Source organism: Callospermophilus lateralis, chromosome 11, assembly GCF_048772815.1.
Source record: "Callospermophilus lateralis isolate mCalLat2 chromosome 11, mCalLat2.hap1, whole genome shotgun sequence".
Lineage (NCBI taxonomy): Eukaryota > Metazoa > Chordata > Mammalia > Rodentia > Sciuridae > Callospermophilus > Callospermophilus lateralis.
The window spans coordinates 62,461,742-62,479,776 of record NC_135315.1 but is presented as its reverse complement, the minus strand read 5'-3'; the positions used below and the strand labels follow the sequence as shown (position 1 = coordinate 62,479,776).

At 45.5% G+C, this 18,035-nt stretch overlaps 2 protein-coding genes across 2 annotated transcripts in view; one reads left to right on the top strand and one right to left on the bottom strand.

Annotated features, from left to right (window-relative positions):
• The window catches only part of Drc3 (dynein regulatory complex subunit 3), a 38,114-nt gene extending 37,862 nt beyond the window's left edge, over nt 1–252 (top strand). Inside the window, exon 13 of the mRNA XM_076870710.1 lies at nt 10–252. Within this exon, the coding sequence (XP_076726825.1) occupies nt 10–123 (114 nt within the window). The 3' untranslated portion in view covers nt 124–252. The remainder of the gene's footprint in view (nt 1–9) is intronic.
• Nucleotides 253–1,805: 1,553 nt separating this feature from the next.
• On the bottom strand, nt 1,806–17,688 carry Atpaf2 (ATP synthase mitochondrial F1 complex assembly factor 2). The gene is made up of 8 exons (XM_076869313.1): nt 17,360–17,688; nt 10,708–10,752; nt 10,331–10,476; nt 8,775–8,872; nt 6,891–6,971; nt 4,926–5,038; nt 4,386–4,501; nt 1,806–2,209 (listed from the first exon to the last, which is right to left on the bottom strand). The coding sequence occupies exons 1-8, from the start codon at nt 17,490–17,492 to the stop codon at nt 2,072–2,074; spliced, it is 870 nt and encodes a 289-aa protein (XP_076725428.1). The 5' UTR covers nt 17,493–17,688; the 3' UTR covers nt 1,806–2,071.
• Between the last annotated feature and the right edge of the window lie 347 nt (nt 17,689–18,035).

Here is an 18,035-nt window from a genome sequence, read left to right as displayed (position 1 = left end):
TATCCCCAGATTCACAAGGATGAGATCATGAGGAACCGCAAGCGAGTGAAAGAAATCAATCAATACATTGACCACATGCAGAATGAGCTGGACAACCTGGAATGCGTCGATATCGTAGATTAGATGCCAGGGGTCCTCTTCAAAACACGCGACAGCCCTACCTGAGGAGCGGGCTCAATTCACCAACCGTCTGGGGAGAGTTACTGGGAATTCCTAACCCAAGTCTCTTCTTGACACTATTCCTCCCCCACCCGTGGAAAAAGTTCCAAATACAGAGAAAAATAAAGGATTTATGTCACCTTTCTCCTATTCTTAAAGAGAGAGAGAGAGAAAGAGAGAGAGAATATCCACATCTATATATGAACAAGAAAAAAGATGGGGAGGAATAGCAGTCCCTGGCCAGTCTATAAGAGTGGGTCCCAAGATGGCCAGTGGTTAGCTGGAGGTATGACTGTGACAGAATAGCAGATGTCTGTTGAGTGCTGTTCCCTTATTGGTACCCAGAACAGGCTGCAGTTGTACACATAGCCCCCCCACTCTTTGGGTGCTGAGGACCAGGAAAGCAAGGGAGGCCAAGGCTCCTACCACAATGCTGGGAGCTGGGCCAGCCCTCCAAGGCAAAGGACATGGCTCCCTATGGCTCAGTGCTTGGCTATAGGGACCCAATGACCCTCCAGGAGTTAAGGGTGCAGGCTGGCCATCCTAGCCCTATGATGTCACCTTTGCTGCCTGGCCTTCATCTGTGACAGTACCTCCTTGGAGTATCGTTGAGGGGTTCAGAGCGTGTGTGTGTGTGTGTGTGTGTGTGTGTGTGTGTGTGTGTGTGAAATAGAGAAGCACGAGCATGGGGTCAATGCCCTGTGACCAGGGGTAATGACATTTTATTATATAAACATGTGAAGACATGGAGCTCAGAGTCTGCTATGAGGCCCACACTCTCCCTACTGCTCTTCCACTGAACCTGGTACCAGGAAATGGTACCTGCTACCACTCCATGGCCTGCTAGGACCATGGAGGTGGCTGTGTTGGGGGACACTCAGGACTACCATGTGGAAGATGAGCAGAAATGTGCATAATCAGCTCTCTGTCACTATAACAAATAGCTGAGATAAACAATTTATAAATAGAAAAGGTTTATTTTGGCTCACAGTTTCAGAGAGTCCAGTCCATGGTTGGTTGGCCTTATTGATTTGGAGCCTGTGGTGAGGCAGCACATCGCGGCAGGAGTGCAAGGTAGAACAAAACTGCTCACCTCTGGCCAGAAAGCAAGAGAGGAAGAGGAAGGGGCTGGAGTCCCACACCCCTCTCAAAGGCACATCCACGATGACCTAAACACCTCTCTTTAGTCCCCAGCTCTTAAGGTTCCATCTCCCAATAGTGACACTCTGGGGAACAAGTCTGAAATGCACGGGCCTTTGGGGGACATTCTAGAGCCAAACTAAAAGCAGTGTACATCAGGTGGCCTTGCCAGAACCATCCAACTTTTAACCCAGAAACCACTATACTTTCTATTTTCAAGATTAAATCTTTTTTTTCCCTCTAGAACAGTAGGAAAAAATGGAAACAACCAGTTTAGACCAAGAAGAACTCACTTTCAAAAGACTGTTTGATGAAAATGAGGGGGAAAAAAGCCTTTAGGCTGAGGACTGAAGATACAAATAGAGTTGTCTGTTGGTGACACAATTGTTTCCCCAGCATGGGGCTCCTGACCACGGGCAGCAGATATTAAAATGTGCCATGGAAGATAAGCTGTTCAACCTTGGTGACAAAACAAGAATGGAGAAATGTAGAGACGCAGATGAAAATGGGTGAAGAAATTTTTAATAAAATCAGGATCAAGAGAAAGTCATTTGTACAATTCATCCCCCTCACTCACAGCTGGCCAGGTCAGGGGCTCCCCAGGTTGCAATCAGGCTGACCTTCAGACAATCACTGTGTGTCTCGGGGACATCTCAGGGTGATGCTGAGCAAGGTTAAGCCCCAAAGGTGAAGGGAGTCCTGCAGATGTGGTCCAAGATGTCCCAGGCTGGGGAAATGTGAACACAGCAGGCTCCATCCAGTAGTCCAGGCCTCACTCCTGCAGGAGCTTGTGCTTGACCGTGGAGCTCTCGGAGCAGAGGTGAACGAAGAGGGTGCCAGCAGCAGTACGGGCCCTCAGTTCCTGCAGCTCGTAATCATGGGCCCACTCAATGTTGCCCCATTTCTGGATCTGAGAGGAGGACAAGACAAGCGCTGGGTAAATGGCTAGACCTGTAGCCTGCTAACCTAAGCCACATTTCAATCCCATCTCTGGGCTGAAGGCAGCAGGCTCTAGTCTTACCAAAACAAGCGGATGCATGGAGTAACACCCGGTAAGCCAGGTGTGGTGGTGCACACCTGTAATCCCAACTACTCTGGAGGCTTAGGCAGGAAGATCACAAGATCAAGGCTATTGTGGGCGACTTAGAGTGAGACTCTGTTGCAAAATAAAATGAATAAAGGGGTGAGGAGATAGCTCAGTGGCAGAGTGCTCCTCAGTTTAGTCCCCAGTACTGAGAAAAAAGAACACCCAGGTGGCCAGGGCAGGCCCTGTTCTCTCTGGGGTGTGGGTGGTCTGGGAGTAGTATATCCAGTCCTAGGGCCAGTGGCTAAACCAGACCACACAGGTCCCCACAGAGGCAGCCTGACCTGTGTGCTATCCCTTATCCCACACTTCCTACTAGGAGGTTTATGTGAGGTGGCCTGCCAACTGTCATCCTGCAACACCCCCCACTTCTTTTGGTCTGTGATGCTGGAGATTAAACCCAGGCCCAAGGCCTCATGCATGCTAGGCAAGCACTCAAACTGTCATCTTCTATGAGCTGTGTTGCCATGCAGGGCTGCAAGTATCCTCCATGTGGGTGGCATAAATAAATCAAGCAAGGCCACATGTAGCCTCAGTTCTGACTACTGGGGAGCTACTATACTGCAGAGGTCTCTGTTCTATACATGTCCTCCAGGACTCTGAAAAGAGAGAGGAAACTCTGGGCACACTGGGGCTGTCCAGACATCAATGTGACTCCAATCTGAGCCTGCTGGCTCCTTCCTGGCAGAATCTGCCACTCAACGCAAGCTATCTGCATTTCTGGCTTATCCAATTGCAATTTGCACAACTATAATATAGTAGCGGAAGGGCATTTTTACCTTCAATTTATACCATCAAATCCATAATCCTGGTTATGCAGAATTGCAAAATTCAGGATGATAGGCTGGCATGGGTCCCATGGTCAAAAGCAGAGCCCAGACAGGAACCCAGGTTTTTGGCTCCCCAACAACCCCACAACCCTTACAGGTCATCCCTTTCCCATGAAATTGGTTCTGACAGCTAGAGAATGAGTAGGCTTTTCTGCTATACAGAAATGGCTTTGTCTCTGGCATTTATCCGAGCAGAAGACTAAACATTCCAAAAAGGTTTTTATCACACTAGGAACCAACTCATAATAGCAATTAACCTGAGGTTTGAGGAATAACATCATCAGGAACAAAACGACTACAAGGACCACATAATTTTCAGTTAAAAAATGCATACAACAGTACAGCAAAACCTTAATTCTGAGCCCATTAAATGAAAACTTGTGTACAAACAGTGGCTACCCCCATGCTCCTTTGTTGGTCAGATGAAATGTCAAGGTGTAATTGCTTCACTGACTTAAGAGCACAAGCAGGTCCTCAGTCATTTCAACAGGGCCTGCTCTGCAGGGCATATGAGGCCTATGAACTCTCAGGCACAGAGGGAGAGCTGAGGCCTTGGTCCTATAGTCACTAAGTCCTGGGTTCAAATCCCAACTAGAACATTTGCCAGAAGTATGACCTAGTGCCTCAGTTTCCCCATATGTAGAATGAGAGAAGCACAGCCAAGCACAGCCTTCACCTAATCAGACTAATGAGAAGAGGATGTGAGGGGAATGCTGAGCATTTTTCAAATTTTTTCCTTGTGGTGTAGGGGATGGAACCCAGGGCCTTGAGCATGGTAAGCAAGTGCTCTACCACTGAGCCATAAACCCAGCCCCAATAATACTTTTATTGGTCCTTAGTTTTGATTTCTGTATGTATATAAAAATAATAAAGCCCAGGTTTACATAAAAATATTTCAGATGCCTGTAATCCCAGCTACTCAGGAGGCTGAGGCAAGAGGATTGCAGTTTAAGGCCAGTCTGGGAAATTTAGCAAGACCTTATCTCAAAAAAAAAAAAAAAAAAAAAAAAGAAGAGGAAGAAGCAGGTTGGGGATGTAGCTCAGTAGGAAAGCACCCGTGGATTCAATCCCCTCTACTGTAGAAAAAAAATTCAGATAGGTTGGCCACACCCCACATAGGTTGGTGTGTATTAGGAAGGGGTGAGATGGGGACCCAAGATGTGGCACCTCACCTGGTATTCCTCCTCTAGGCGTGACAGCAGCACAGCCTGCTCTACAGTCAGGTGTAGGTCAATCAGACCCAAGGTCAGCACCATGGACTTGAGTTGGGCCACTACAAACTCAATCCCTGCAGGGACACAAACCACATCAGGATACAAAACAGGGCAGTTGCTACAGCCTAATTCCTCGTGAGTCCCTGCACCTCTTATAAGAACAGGAGTAAACGGGGCAAAGGTGCCAGGAGTGGGAGATCGACCCAGGGCCCACCTGGGGTTTAGCCCACTCTTCTGGCCTTCCTCGAGGTGACCCACCTCTGCTCGTCCCTGGGTGAGAACATGACCTGATCCTTGCTAGTCAGTATATCTTCCCCAAACTCCTACCCAATGACTTGTTTCACAGATGGTCGGGCCAAGGAGATAAGAACTTGAGGCTTCTGTTCGAAAATAGAAACCCTACTTTCTGCTGGAAGGGTGTGAGCCTGAAGCTGAGCTAACAGGGTGGCATCACTTGTATCACACCTGCCCTCAGGCCCATGGAACCTCAGTGCATACCTTGTAAGGCCCACATGTTGTAAGATGCCAGGTGGCTGGTGAGCACCTCCCGCGTCTGTGCAGGGATGCTAGGTCCCATTATGCTGGTGGAGGAGCCAATCTTCACACCATATCTGAAAGGAAAAGGCTACAACATGTCCCTGGCATGCTGTGTCCCAAAAGCAGCCCAGTTTTTCACTGGAAGCAAATTACTGAGTATGTATATACCCCTTCAGGGCATGTGGTCAAGGGGCTAGTCTTAAGGAGTCTGGAAGCAACTTCCCCTATGTGGCCTCCTGGCCTAATTTTCGAACCCTCAAAAGCAAAGAAAAGCAAGCAAGAAACTACCCTAAATGAGGGTGCATTGCTGGTTCCTGTGAACAGGAGCTCAGTTAGGTGCAGGGGCCTGAAACACTAACTCAATTGCCTGGAATCTTCATCAAATGTGTAGGTAACCTGTTCTTTAAATCTTTAAAAAAAAAAAAACTTTTGCACATTTGAGGCCATAAAAGATTTCTTTTAAATAGCATTTTCCTTAAAATAATGTTTGTATATGTCCTGTATCGCTCAATTATTTTTTCCATTTATTAAGACTCTACAGTATTCAAGGCTTTGGTTTTCATCTATGATTTCGGAGTCATGAACTGACTTCAAGAGAAGAGGCATGTTCAGGAATAATCAACAAAAGGCTGGGGTGTGGTTCAATAGTAGAGGCAGCACCTAGCATGCATGAGGCTCTGGGGTCCAGCAAACACACACACACACACACACACACACACACACACACACACACAGACATCATAAATATATAGAACATAGGAAAAACATACATAATGGAGTAAAAATAATTTTTGTAATTCTTTCATATATCATTGGATTTTTTCTATTGTTTAAAAAATATCCCTACAAAATTTCCAATAATACAGACTGAATGTAGGAAAAGGCTAGGTTTTTCTGGGAACTATTAAAGATTGGATATCTCAACTGCCACAAACACTTGATTCTGTACTACTGCAAAGATCTCCAGGCACCTCAATTAGTGTTATTCTAAAATGGCACTGTATTGTCACATTTCTTTTAACATAACTGCTACATTTTATCTGCTCCTATAGAATTCCAATTCTGCCTTTCCCTTTAAAACCTACTATGAGCACACAGGAAACATGTAGCAGATGAATGTGACAGACTGGTAGAATGGGACAGACTGCCGAACCTCATCAAAAAAATACAAGATACTATGGATAAGGCCGTGCCATGGACACCAGCCCTTCCACACTTCTCTTGAAATGAAATGGAATTTATTTTGCCACCACATCAATATCTATTCAATTTTGCACTCAAAAGAGTCTTCCTGTCAAGAAAAAATATTGGGTATCATCAATTCCAAATCCACAGGATGTTACCTATAATTTTGTAGAAAACTACCCTGATTTTTCTCCATGTGTATACATAATCTTACAAACAAACTGTTTAGTATAGTATATACACATAAATGTATAGTAATTGCATTTACTGTGTGCCCTGCAGGATGCTAAGCACTACCTTTATCACTGACTCTTCCCGACACCTTGAGGTAGGAGATTGGCCCCATTTACAAACAAGGAAATTGAAGATCAGAGAGATCAACTCACTAGTCCAAAGTCAAATGGCTAATAGTGGCAGAGCTGGGACTCAAACCAACACTGCTGGTCTGGCATGTGGAGGAAGGGGGCCTGGGGACTCTGGTACCTCCTAAGGACGCAGAGTTGCCCCTATGAGATACAATATGCTCTGTAATGGGTGCTCAGTGCACGGTGACTGACATGAATTTGAGGAACATATTTTTCCAAGGGGACCCTATCCCCAGACATCTAATGGGAGCTGACTTCTAAGGCACTCTGAACTCAGAAAACTGGCTAGCTAAGGGCACTGGGTACCTGTGACACCTGCCAGCATGCTGCCCAAACTGGGCCCACTCAATGTTCTCTGTGGGGCTGTGCATCTTACCTTTTTTCGGCCCATTCTATGATTGGATCCCACTCATTCTTTTGAAGTTCCACTAATGTCTCTGGCTCTTCCACTCTGTAGCTAATTCATTGTAAAAAATCACTTAATAAAAAAGTACAATTCCGACATTCAGTGATAGAAAGGGAAGAACACAGGGCAAACGCAAAACCATTTCCACCACCAATCCAGTGCCCCAAGTCTTGTCCCCTAAATCTGTGGTTCTCCATGTGTGGCCCTAGGGCCAGCAGCATCGGCCTTCCCTGGGTACTTGTAACCAAAGCACATTCTCAGGCCACTTCCCATATCTACTAAAATCAGACCTTTTTGGGCGGGGCCCAACATTTTAAAAAACCTTCTAGGGCATCCTAATTTAAGTTTGAGTTTGTGAACCACTGTCCTAAATACTCCCCAATATTTTGACAGGTCCAAGTTTGCAGTACCACATTAGTGTTAATGGAAAACAGATGCAACCTAATAATTGCAACCTGGGATCCAGAGACACTGGATATGAACACTATGCCAGCAACTCAATAATAGCATCCCTGCCTTCCCACTTCCAAGACACCATGCTCTTGGCCACAGGATCACAGGAGCCCACCCACCTCTTGGCATGGAGGCTTGACCAGAGAAAACCAACCTAGAAGCCAGGCTGTGCCACTTGTTTAAACCAAGAGATGCAGAGATGAGTCAGTTGAGGGGAGCTGAGCTGCAAAGCCTCATGAGACAGGAACCCCAGGGGGCACTATGGAAAGTCACATTCTCATGTAAGCAGAGGGAAGCAAAGAGGTCATGAGTGTGTGGAGGAGCTGGGCTGCTTGCTAGGAGGTGCAGATGAGAGGAGGGACTTTCCTGCCTCTACCCAACCCACAACCAGCAGGGAGGAGATGGTAGGAGCTCTGGCTTCTAGGATCCTCAAGCTGTTTCCCTGGTGGCTTGATATTCCTTCATTTCTGTCAGGACTCCTGTACAGTTTTCAAGAACCTCCCTTTTTGGGGGTCTGAAGATTACATCCCTAGCATCCCACACACACTTTTTTTTTTTTTTTTTTTTTTTGGTACCGCAGAGTGAATCCAGAGGCACTTGACCCCTGAGCCACATCCCCAGCCCTTTTTGTGTTTTATTTAGAGACAAGGTCTCATGAGTTACTTAGGGCCTCACTAAGTTGCTGAGGCTGGCTTTAAACTCGTAATTCTCCTGCCTCAGCCTCTCAAGCCTCTAGGATTACAGGCATGCACCACCATGCCAGCCATATCTATCCCTTTTTATTTTTAATTTTGAGACAGGGTCTCGCTAAGTTGCTGAGGCTGGCCTCAAATTAAGTGATCCGCCTGCCTCAGCCTCCCAAGTCATTGAGATTACAGGTATGTGCCACCACACCTGGCAAGAAATGCTTTTTTTCCCTGAGCTAAGTTGAATGGGTTCTGCTCCCTACACAATTAGCCAAATATCACTGGCCAATTAGTCAAAGAACATAGACACAAATGGAGAATTGAGAACTAGAGGAGTTTAGATCCCGACTATCACCATCTGTAATGGCAGGGAAGCCAACCCAAGAATGTGCTAGTGGGCACAAGTCAGGGTCAGAGACCCTGGTGGGGGCTGGCAAGAGAGCTATGGTGCTGGAACCTGTAAGAGCTACATGCACCTCCTCCCTGCGGACCCCAACCCAAGGAACACTCCATGTTCTAGTAGCCTGAGAAGTCTTCCTCCTAAAGATCTGCAGAGCAGCTGGGGGCCAAATAAGCTGGAACAGGAACCTGTCCACCTTGTGAGGATACAGGAAAGGGCCTGCCTCTTCTACCAAGAACTCTCTGGGCAAATGAGTCAAAATAGCCTAGGGGACTTGCATGGCCCAAGGGGACTGCTCATCTAAATGTCAATTACCAGAGGGTGTCAGTGTCCAGAAACTTCACAGCTGCCTGGATCAGCTGATCCTTGTTGCGTTGGGTTGGGTTGTCCAAGGATGTGTTGCACAATGTGGTCTGAATCAAAAGCAGAAAGTGCCCCATCACCACCTGCCAGTCCCAGACAAAAGCTCTGCTCTCCTGAGGACACTCCATCTGATGCAGCAGAGTGAGAACCAAAGTGTTCTCAACCCCAAGTGTTTTCAGAGGCCTGGCAGCAGCATATTCACAGAGAGCATCCAAGAGACAGGACCCATGCTGAAAGCTATGTGTGTGCTCAAAGGGACTCATGGGACTCTCATAGCCCTGGATTAGGGAATGTCCCCAAGGTCTCCTGTTCTTTATTGCCAGGCTCTGCTATGTTTAACTTAATTCTCACAACAACAATTTGGAGCAGGTACTATTATACCCATTTTAAAGATGTGAAAACTGATGCAAAGAGAGGTGAAATACATCCTCAGATACAATAAACAAGACACGTAAGCAATCAGGAAACTCAAAGCCTTTACCAAATAGCTCCCATAACACCTTAGAAAGAAAAAAAAAATGATCCAAACAGGGATCAAGTTTATTATGCCAGGTTTGCCTTACCAACAATAGGTTTCTTAAGCTACTCAAACTACTTGTAGCCCTAATACCCTCATTTCATCAGACAGCCAGAGAGCAGGTGCTAACTCAGAGGGCTGTGATGTTTCGGGGAAGCCCCCTGGGTTTGTATGTCAAGCAAACAATGACCACGATGAGAACAACTAGCTCATATTGACTGAGTGCCTGCCCTACTTCAGGGACCATGCTAAGTGTTTTCTATGTGTTATCTCATCACAAGCCAGCCCACAACTCTGGGGTGGGTTCTTTTATCACTCATCTTTTACAGATGGGGGACATGGTGCCCAAGGTCACAATGTGGGGGCTACAGAGGCTGAATCTAATGAGTCTGGCAGACCCTGTTCCCTCCTCTGCCGCCCTTGTGCCTCAGTGAGTCACCTGTGTTTGGATTGGGGGCTATCTCTACACAGTCTTCCTCATCTTACCTACCTGCCTTGCTGGTTCCTGCACCCAACCAATATTTTTTGGTACCATCTAAACTTCCTGTTGGAGCTCATGAATAAAAGAGACATGGCCCCTGCAGACGTGCAGCAGAAGAGAGAGACAATAAACATGCAAACATAAAGCAGATCATTACACACTAAGTGCTGATGAAACAAATGGCCAGCTGCTGTAATAAATGGCCAGCTGCTAGAATCAAAAATAAGAGAGCTGGACAGTCAGCAAAGGTGACATCTGTCCTGAACAGAGGAGGAACAGGCCACCTAGCATGGTGTTCCAAGCAGAGGGAACCACAGTTGCCCAGGCCAGATAGAGAAAAAGGTTGACCTATTCAATGACTGAGAGAAGGTGAGTGTGACTGCAGCCCAGGCCCACAGAGGCCTATCCCCAGGGACATGTCACAATTTGAAAAAGGGTCTAAATTTTGCCAGGTAGTCTGGAAGCCCCTCACAGGTGACAGGGTGTAAGCTAGTGCTGCGAACTTGTTACCAGGTGCATGGTGTAGAACTTGATGGTATCCTGCTGGGAGTCCCATTCGGTGGCCACTGCGATAGCCAAGGCCTCATTGGGGACCGTGAAGAGCTTGGCTTGGGGAGTTTTCAGCTTCCTGTGGTCTAGATTTATCTCAAAGCCACCTTGAAAGATCAAATAAAACACTCTCAGGGATTGTGAAGTGGAATCGGGTGACCATTCCTATATTTAGCCACTTGAATTGATGCAGACAAAGACAACTCTGAGTCCCTTACAGAAACGTATCTGACAAAAGTGCGAAGGATAATCTCGCCACTGAACCAGCTGGAGATGAAAAATGTTTCCAACCATTCACAAAAAAAAAAAAGGAGGCCGTCAAAATTTTAGACACTCACCTTCACCCTGTGTGATGCTGACATTCTGATAAAACCTCTTCCTTTCTGTAAGAAAGATTTTTTAGAAAGGCATTTAAAATAACGTCAAGTGGGCTCACAGGGCTATAAGACCAGCTTGCACCATTACTGTTAATGCTGATTGATTGCCTTGATTTTCATATCACCATTCAAGGTCTGCCCTACTCTGCAGTGTAATCAACGACTTCTGATTAAAGCTGGGGGGAGGGAAGCATCTGCTCTCTAGAGATGAAGAAGGAATGGGACATGCTGGTCATGCCTCTGCCAGTCTCCCAGCCCAAGGGCAAGTCTGATCAGGGGCTTCTTGGAGCTGCAGACTGTGTGACCTGACAGATTTCCAACACCTTCTGCTTTAATAACAAGTACGCTCACCACCACCTCCCACCCTTCTGGGACCAGCATAACACAACCAAATCTAAAGTTGGTGTCTAAAGCCAGAGTCTTTCAGACAAGACTCTGATGTCTGTAAGAAGGAATAACTGAGAAGCCAGAGTGTGTGCACATGTGCGTGTATGTGGTACACAGGCAGAAAGTAAAGCTCCCAGGAGCATTTCCCATCTTCCCTCTCCAATTAATTAACCTAATTAACCAGCTTGCTTGTGTATTCAACAGGAACTTTAAACATTTCTTTCAAGAATGGGGAAAGTCTGTGCTCTATGTTTTCTTTATGAAAATTCTGAAAAACCTGGTATGTATGCATACCAGGGGGAAAGGGAAATGGAGAGAGGGCATATGGTTTTACTCCAAACATATTATTTTTAGGTTTTCCACATCATATTGGTTATTTGCTTACATCTCATTTGTCATTGTTAATCCTTAAATATGGAAAAAACAAAACTGCATTTCCACTGTGACTTACTAGTAAACTTAAGGCCCAAAGTTTTTTCCCACAAAACTATGCCCACTATGTGTCGGGTGCTATTCTAGGCACTCGGGATACAATAATGACTAACAGATAAAAATCTTTGTCTTTTTTTTTTTTTTTAAGTTGATCAGATCTGGCTGCCCAGGTGATCTGGCACGATTTACCACTCTCATCTGAAATCATAACACTGATTCTATCACACATTTGATACCAAAATAGGATTCTACCACCACAGAGTTTTTTAGTTTCCCTATTTTATCTGGTGTCTGGTCTTATTCAAATTGCAGGTTAGACAATGGGTCTGAGGCCTCCTTTCCTGTCTTTGGTCTGCATCAAGGTATCTAGGCTATGTCCCTTGTGTTTTCTGATGCTCTGGCTGGGCAGTGCTCTGACTCAACACTGGGAAAGATTTTCCCTAAGTAAGCAGGAAGTGCCAGCTGACAGTGCCACATGCCAGTGAGCACATGAACACACTGCCCAGTGCAGGCCTGGGAAATGGGCCTGAGACTGGCACTAGAGGAGTAAACTGGGGCAGAAGTTGACTGAACCTCCAAAAACTGCTAGGGCATCTGAGTTTCACATAAGAGAAGTTTTTCTGTTTTTTTTTAATTTTTAAAAAAATGTCTATTTTTTAATTGTAGTGTTGGACACAGTACCTTTACTTATTTATTTTTATGTGGTGCTTAGGATCGAACCCAGGGCCTCGCATGTGCTAGATGAGCGTTCTACCACTGAGCCACAATCCCAGCCCGAGAGAAGTTTTTTAAAATTCTGTTCTGCTGTCCAGCTTTGCTGTTTCTGAATAAGAAAAAAACTGGAAGGGAGTAGGATGAATAGAAGGGCAGGGAAGGAAAGACCAAAATTGCTCAACATGGGAGAAAACCATACAGTAAAAAGATGGAAGAAGGGCAAAAGGAGCCCAAAGGCTCCTCGAACTCAGATTTGAATAAAGGGACATGTGTGGTCATGTTTCAGATGGGGTTCTTCTGAAAAAAGAACTGTCATTCAGAGAGGCACACTCCAGTCTTGAAGTATACTTCAGTGAGTACTGATCACAGTCCAGGATATGAGACAGTCCTGGGGATGGGATGTGCCCTTGAGGCTCTTACTGTCTAGTGGAGACACTAAACCAGGCACAATGATGAGAGCACATGGGATGACAGACACACAGACTGAGGAAGGCTGATCTTATCCTGGGCTGCAGGAAGATCCCCAAGCAGATTTCATCTGTGACCCAAAGAAGAAGCAGGAGTTACCAAAGCTCATTGAATGATTTGTTTGGGGAGGATGGGGGCAGAAACAGTTTCCAAAAATTGAAATAACTTGCATGAAGGTGCAGACCTTCAGGATAGCACAGAGGTTTGGAGAACTAAAAAGATGATCAGAAGAAGACTGGAGCTGTCCAGCAGAGAATGATTAGAAATGTCCAGAGAGGGTGGTGGAGGCCAGACTTGCAGAGACAGGGGGACTTGTAAGTCACAGTAAGGAGAACAAAGACAGCCAAGTAAGGAGTTCATACAGGCAAAGATGAATGGAATCTGGACAATTCATCTGGTGGGATTCATGAGACCCAACAACGTCAAAAAGATGGAGACTCTTCACCTAGGCTCTCAAAGGCCATGGGTCACATAAGACAAGTTGGGAGCCTAGGAAGCTTCCAAATGCTCATTGAATACATGATTAGCCGCCATCAACAGGAATGCTACCTTTAAAGACAAAAGAAACAGCAAAGCTTTGTAGAATCCTACAGAATCAGGATATACATTGAGTATGAAAGGTCCCTTTACAGACATCTGTGGCAAAAACATATACAGTGCTTTTTCAGAGACAGTTTTGTGCACTATGTAGATGAAAAGAAATCGGTATGTGAAACAATGCTGAATTTAAAAAGATGGCCACAAGAAAATAGGTTAGTTAAGCAGAGAATAACTGTTAAAACTGCCCCTATGAAGAGGGATGAATGGGAGATTAATGTCCTTTTGGGTTCCTCTTTCCTGTAAAGTTGCTGCAATCCATAGAGACAAGCAGTCTTCTGTGTCACTTCCCCATACAATCCTCTTATCTTAGTCTTTATGGACCAGTGAGTGATCTTTCTGTGAGTCACAATTTCCAGGATGGCCTTTTCTTCAGAAATATTCAAAGCCTCAGGAACTACAATTCCCACAATGTCCCAAGAAGAGGAAGTGCTGGTCTCAGAACTGTGGCAACATCTTTTATCTTTTAAAACAGTGCCATCTGGTGGGCCTTAAGCCTCAAAACTGAAATTTTAAATCTAGGCATCCCTCCATCTGTAATCCTGGGACAGTTCCAACCAGCTGTTTTCAGGTATCAAAATTCTTCAGTTAAAATATATAAAGAAATCCTTCAACACAATAACAAAAATGTAATAACCCAATTAAAAATGGCCAAAGGATTTGAATGGATATTTCTTCAAAGAAAATACACAAATGGACAAGTACATGAAAAAATGCTTGATCTCATTAGTCATCACGGAAATACATATCACAACCACTTCACACTTTTAAGATGGCTATAATCAAAAAGATATGCAATAACAAGCATTGTCAAGGATGTAGAGAAGTTGGAACCCTACTATTGGAGATGTAAAATGGTACAGCCACTTTAGAAAACAGTCTAGCAGGTCCTTAAAAAGTTAAAGGGTTACCATTTTTACCTAGTAATATATTTTAGGTATATACCTATGAGAAATAAAAACTCACACAAAATATTTACACAAATGTTTACAGCAGCATTACCCATAACAAATAAAGGACAAAAATAACCTATATGTCAATAAATGGATGAATGGATGAAAAAAAAATGTGTTATACCTGTACAACAGAATGTTATTTGTCAATAAAAAAGAATGGAATACTAATATGTGATATGACACAGATAAGCCTTTTTTTAAAGCATGCTAAGTGAAAAAAAGCCAGTTAAAAAAGACTACATTCTATTTTTATGAAATGTCCAAAACAGGGAAATCTATAAAGGAGGGAACTAAAATAGTGGTTGCCCAGGACTAGGGGAATGAAAGGGGTAAAGGCAGATTTCTTTTGGATGTGATAAAAATGTTCTAAAATTGTGGTAATGGTTGACGCTCCATGAATACACTAAAAACTACTGAATTTATACTAAATGATTATACTATATGGTGAATGAATTATATCTCCATATAGCTGTTAAAATATTCTCCTGACCAAATGTATAAAAGTACCATTTTCCAAATTGCTCTCAATACAGTAGAGGTTGTCAAACTTTTTCTGCAAAGAGCCAGACAATATTCTAGGCTGTGCAGATCATACAATCTCTATTGCAACTTAGCTCTGCCACAATAATGAAAGCTGCCATAAACAAGATGTGAAGGAAACAATGTGGCTGTATTCCAGTAAAACTTTATTGACAAAAAAGGTGGCAGCCTGGACCTCTAACCTAGACTACAAATCTCCCTTAATCCACACATCACCACCCTCTGCAAATGACAGGGCAGGAATGCCTAAGAAGTGGTAGAGACTCAGAGGCTGTCTTGTCCAATGATAAATAACTTATAAATGACAGAGGCAAGACTTCTAGCCTTGACATCACTGGGTGTTTGCATGAGCTAGATATGCTGCTTCTTCAGAATATCTCTCCCTCCAGATAGTCACCAGACCTCTGCAAACTGGTACAGATCTGATGGGCCACGAGAGCCTCACAGAGGTCTCCTCCTCCAAGGCCTCAATGACCCTTGTCTAAACCATCCCTCTTTTTTTTAATTTTTATTTTTTAATTTTTATTTTTAGTAATAGATGGACACAATATATTTATTTATTTATTTTTATGTGGTGCTAAGGATCGAACCCAGTGCCTCACACATGCGAGGCAGGCACTTTACCACTGACCTACAGCGCCATTCCTAAACCCTTTCTCTCTTTTTGATGACTTTCAATGATACAAACATTTCTAAGGTGCCACATTCAAACACTGTGCAAACTTCAGTTTTCATCAGAAAGGACCCACTTGGGTTTAACCTTCCACCAATCCAAAGACACGCAAAAATCTCACAACTGGTAAAGCCTTTGCAGAGCATGAGGCCTGGTTTATGTAGCCCTCTCCCTGGGCCTCATGCATATATTCCTATTTTCTTTCACATTGACAACCTACCATGTATCACTTCCAAGATCCTAAACTATAAACTAGGAAGCTTCCAGTACAAAAGAAAAGAAGATGGTAGATCAAGTGCTATCATACTAGAAAATAAGCATCCACTCACCTAAATTAACTCTTTGCTTTAGCCAACTTGATTTACATCTGACTGTATTCTTTGTAGGTATGTTGTGCCTCCCTGGGATGCCCTTCCTTTTTCCTTTCCTTTTGTTTTTTGTTTGTTTGTTTGTTTTGACATTCACTAAGTTGGTTATGTAGGCTGGCTTTGAACTCCTGGACTCAAATGATCTTCCTACCTCAGCCTTTGAAGTAGTTGGGACTAAAGATGCATGCCACCACACCCTTCTTCCTCTTTACTAGCTGTGCTTTGCCCACTTCCAGATCCTTCGCTTAAGGATAGATGAAACCTCAGCTTCCTGCTACATCCAAACTCCTTCCCCATTTGTATGTAGTTATGGTACTAACAGACAGAAGGATCCTCACAGGCCACTACAGCTTCAACTCACTGAAAAAAAGGAGGAAGTAGTTACATGCCCAAGATCACAGTACTTCATAAGTTAAACCAGCACCAGACCCCCAATTTGTATTTCTGTCACAATGCCAAGCTGTCTGTGAAGTTCTGAATTTCCTAAAGCAGGTAATGTTAGGGCAAGGTCTCATACAACCTGCTGTCACTCTGGATATGCTATAGACGCCCAACACTCTTCCTTCTTCTCATCACTGAACTGTTACTCATAGAGCAATGCCCAGCTTAAATGCCCTTTCACCCAAGGCCCTTTTGAGACTCTGAACATCCCCAAGATAGGAAGAGGTTCTTCTTTGTGTTCTCACGGCTTCTTTGTACTTCCCTTATCAAGTACATTACAAGTCATTGGGTAGTCAGGATAATATAGCCTTCTGCATTTGACAGTGAACATCATTCAGGTAGATATCACACCTGTCTTGAAGATCATTGTGCCTCCTGCCCCCCAACACAGGAAAAACTAATCAAGTGGAAGGAGAGCATTACTATTTTTCATTCACTAAAATCAGTCACTCCCTTTCTTACCCTCAAGTCTCTCTCCAGCGGCAATGAAAGAGACACTACTTTCTTCTAGACCTTATCACAGTCACAGGTGGACAAAGGAGGCATGGTGTCAACTCCCACTTAAGAGAGAAGGCTCCAAAGAAAGCAGGGGTTGTGGCAGGGCACTAGTACAGAGGACCTGGAAACTGCAGAGAAAAGTGCATTGCATGGGGTCCTTCTGCGCTAGGGACACATAGTACAGGCCAGCCTTTGCCCTACACAAAATTCAGAGTCTGCTCCGTGACCTTGGGAGTTCTGACCCAGAGACCAAATTTCCCGAGGGAAAACAAGAAAGACACCTACTTCCCTCATTAAAGAGAGGAAAGCCATAAACTCCCAGAAAAGCCGCACAGGCCAAATGTCAATCGCAACCTTTGCTCCGACTGCGCTGCAAATCTTCGGGTCGTCTCCTTTCCCATCTACAACAGGATTTGATTAGCCTGAATGACCTCGTGGGCCTAAGCCCTGCCTCAGTCACCCCACACTGCCCGGCCGAAGACCTCAGCCCAGTGTAGCCCGGCTTGGCCACTGGCCAAAAGGTAACGTCCTGGCCTCACCTGTCGGGGGAGCGTAGGTCCGGACCGGGGGCTGGGGACTTGGCCCCGGACTCGCTGAGATGATAGGGTCACTTGGGGGCCGGTTCAGGAGGTAGTGCCCACGGCCTCGCAGCCGAAGGCAACTCCTCCACATCGCGCCGCGGGACCTGGGAGGACACGTGCAGCGAAACCAGAAAGCAGGAAACAGCGAAAAAATCCCTAAGCTGCAAGCCGCTGGGGCTGTACGGAAACCTTTCACCACGTTCCCAGAGCCCTCAGCCTCCCCTGGATGCCGCCATCTTCCATATGACACCTACGGCGCGCCGTTGCGGCCGCGCGCCCCCGGCGCACACCCCCAGTCAATCAGCATCACAAACGCACCTCGCCCCGCCCCCTTCGCGAGCTCCTCGGGAAGAAAACTACAAGTCCCAGAAGGTAGCTCGCACACCTCGCCACGTGTTTTCTCCGCCCGCCAATGGGCGGAAGCGCCGCGTGAGCCTGCTCCCGCCCCCTCGGCGCTCTCGAGCCAATCGGAAGGGGTAGTGTGTGTGTGTGCGAGGGCAAGTGGGGAGGGGGACCCAGCTCAGGACAGGGAGGCCCTGCTCGCAGGTCCCGGGGTCCGGGTGCCGGCCCGAGAGCTTGGTCCGCCGGCAGCGGGCGGGTGGTGCCCCCTCCTGCCCCCACCCCGCGCGTGCGC

Excerpts from the sequence above, each read along its gene's own strand:
- Atpaf2 (XM_076869313.1), bottom strand. The coding sequence starts at position 17,492 with ATGTGGAGGAGTTGCCTTCGGCTGCGAGGCCGTGGGCACTACCTCCTG. Across the intron at positions 4,502-4,925 it reads CAACATGTGGGCCTTACAAG|GGATTGAGTTTGTAGTGGCC; the intron begins GTATGCACTGAG and ends GTGTCCCTGCAG. Across the intron at positions 2,210-4,385 it reads GCCTAGAGGAGGAATACCAG|ATCCAGAAATGGGGCAACAT; the intron begins GTGAGGTGCCAC and ends TCCTCCTCTCAG.